The following is a 2144-nucleotide window of genomic DNA, read 5'->3' as shown; positions in this document are numbered from 1 at the left end:
GGGGGGGGATCCAGCTGTCAGCGCACCTACCTGCATCGAGGCTCCTAAGTGTTCCAAGGCAGAGGCCTCCCCCAACAGCAGTCCGTGAGCTCGGCACACTCCTATAGGGATGGACATGTTAGGAAGTACTTTTGTGGAACAGACTAAAGTGGAGGGCACGTGCTTTCTGTGGATCGTCCGGGGCCCTCCAGGACGAACACCAGGAGTCCTGGTGGCATAGTGGTTACGCATTGGACTGCTAACAAGGTCAGCAGTTCAAAACCACCAGTTGCCCCGAGGGGAACGATGGGGCCCTCTACTCCCGTCAAGAATTGCAGCCTCCTCGGAAGAAGCCCACAGGGGCGGTTCTGCTGGGACGCAGGGTCGCTGTGAGTCGGCATTGACGCGGTGGCAGCGATTCGAGTTTGTTGTGACGGGCCAATGCTGAGGGTCACTGGATAAAAGCCCCGGACTCATCACCATGTCCACTTTGCTCGAGCAGGGGGCTCTGACCCTCACCTACCTGCCTGACCCCTGGCCCAAGGTAGACTAAATCCATTGGGTGCAGGGACACTCGGCCTGAGAGATAGGGGTCCCTCCCCTTCCCAACTACTTGGACCTAATCCACTCCTGTGGCAGTGGAAGCGGCGGTGGGGCACACCCGTGGACAGTGGAAGACCTGAACTCCATCCCACTAACCCCCACTCCCCGGCAACGTGACCTAGTCCCGGCTGAAGCTCCTCCCCATCTCAGCAGCCTGTGGGCAAGAGGAACAAGTCCCCAGGCTGCCCTGACCACCCACTACAGTCTGAGTGCCCGGTAGCAGGGCTGGATGTCCTGTCTGGAAACCACTGTGGGTGAGCCCAAGCCCCCTCCCAGACATCTGGGGAAGGACCCCTCCTCTCCTCGTCCCCTGGCCTGCCCTGACTTGCAAGTGGCATTAGCCCCACCTGGCCATTGTCCCTATGGGTGGCTCTGCCCAAACCGCTGTCACCAGTCTTTGGATTAGGGCCACCGACTCCAGTCTGAGGAATCTGTGCTGGCACCCTTGTTAGGGCCTCTGCTGGTAATGGCAAGGTCGCTGGTTTGAACCCACCCACCGCGCTGAGAGGGAAGGGTGAGGCTGCCTACTCCCCCGTCAAGAATCACTGTCTCCAAAACCCACAGGGGCAGCTCTACCCTGTCCTGGAGGGTCGATGGGAGTTGGGATGGACGCAGTGGTGGCGGGGGCGGTGGGGGGCTTGGTTTGGGGTCAGTTCGTTTGAGAAAGACGCCTTAGCGGTGCGGTGGTGAAAAGCCCGCTGCTGACCAGAGCTCCGAGGGAGAAAGCTGAGGCCGCCTGCTCCTGTAGAGTCGGGGGACCCTCTGGGTGCTTCGCCCCATCCTGGAGGGTCACTATGCATCAGGATCCACTGCATGCCAGAGGGTCTGGGCGGGGCTTTGAGGGCAGCCCTGGCGGCATAGTGTTCAAGTCCTCAGCTGTTCAGCAAGGGGTTGGTGGTTCAAACCCTCCAGCCTCTGCGTGAGAAAGCAGGGCAGTGTGCTCCTAAAAGGCCAGCAGCCTGGGGATCCCCATGGGCAGAGAGAGCCATGCTGCCCTGGGGGTTCATGGCATGGGGACTGATTTGGCAGCACTTGATCATGCCAGGGTGACCTCGGGGCATCATCCCTGCAAAGCCCCGTTTCCCACCAGGTCCCATGCCCAGGGTCAGCTCTGAGCTGACCTTGCTGGCGTGCAGGTGCACTAGCGACCCTGGTCTGTGCCAGGTGGTCAGCCAGGTAGGATCTGCGTGCCTCTGTGCCCCATGCTGCAGTGGGCGGGCAGGCAGGCAGCTCTTTGTTCCCATCTGAGCCTGGTGGTCTTGAGCATCCCCATGTCCCAGGCGTCAGTGGGCGGGTGAGCAGGTGAGGAGGGAGTGGGCGGCTCTGTGTCCCAGTCTGTGTGAGGTGGACATTTGTCCGTGTCCCCGTGGGAGCCCGGTGGCACTGAGGGTGCATGTGCCCACAGTGCGCGCCCGGCGGCTGTCTGATGGAGCTCTGCATCCAACTCAGCATCATCATGCTGGGGAAGCAGCTGATCCAGAACAACCTCTTTGAGATCGGCATCCCGTGAGTGCGAGCCCTTCCCCTCTCGCTCCCCCTCCTCCCTCTCCCCCCTCCTCCTC

General features: G+C 61.5%; 1 protein-coding gene across 1 annotated transcript in view; it reads left to right on the top strand.

Annotated features, from left to right (window-relative positions):
* Positions 1-2144, top strand: part of ANO1 (anoctamin 1) — a 126798-nt gene that overhangs the window by 107049 nt on the left and 17605 nt on the right. The window contains exons 18-19 of the mRNA XM_045297139.1: positions 1719-1758; positions 1988-2088. Of these exons, the coding sequence (XP_045153074.1) occupies positions 1719-1758; positions 1988-2088 (141 nt within the window). The remainder of the gene's footprint in view (positions 1-1718; positions 1759-1987; positions 2089-2144) is intronic.

Source organism: Echinops telfairi, unplaced genomic scaffold (genome assembly GCF_000313985.2).
Source record: "Echinops telfairi isolate 266 unplaced genomic scaffold, ASM31398v2 ScPeMD7_7417;HRSCAF=8455, whole genome shotgun sequence".
Lineage (NCBI taxonomy): Eukaryota > Metazoa > Chordata > Mammalia > Afrosoricida > Tenrecidae > Echinops > Echinops telfairi.
The sequence above is the reverse complement of the archived record's forward strand: the minus strand, read 5'-3'. Positions and strand labels throughout refer to the sequence as shown.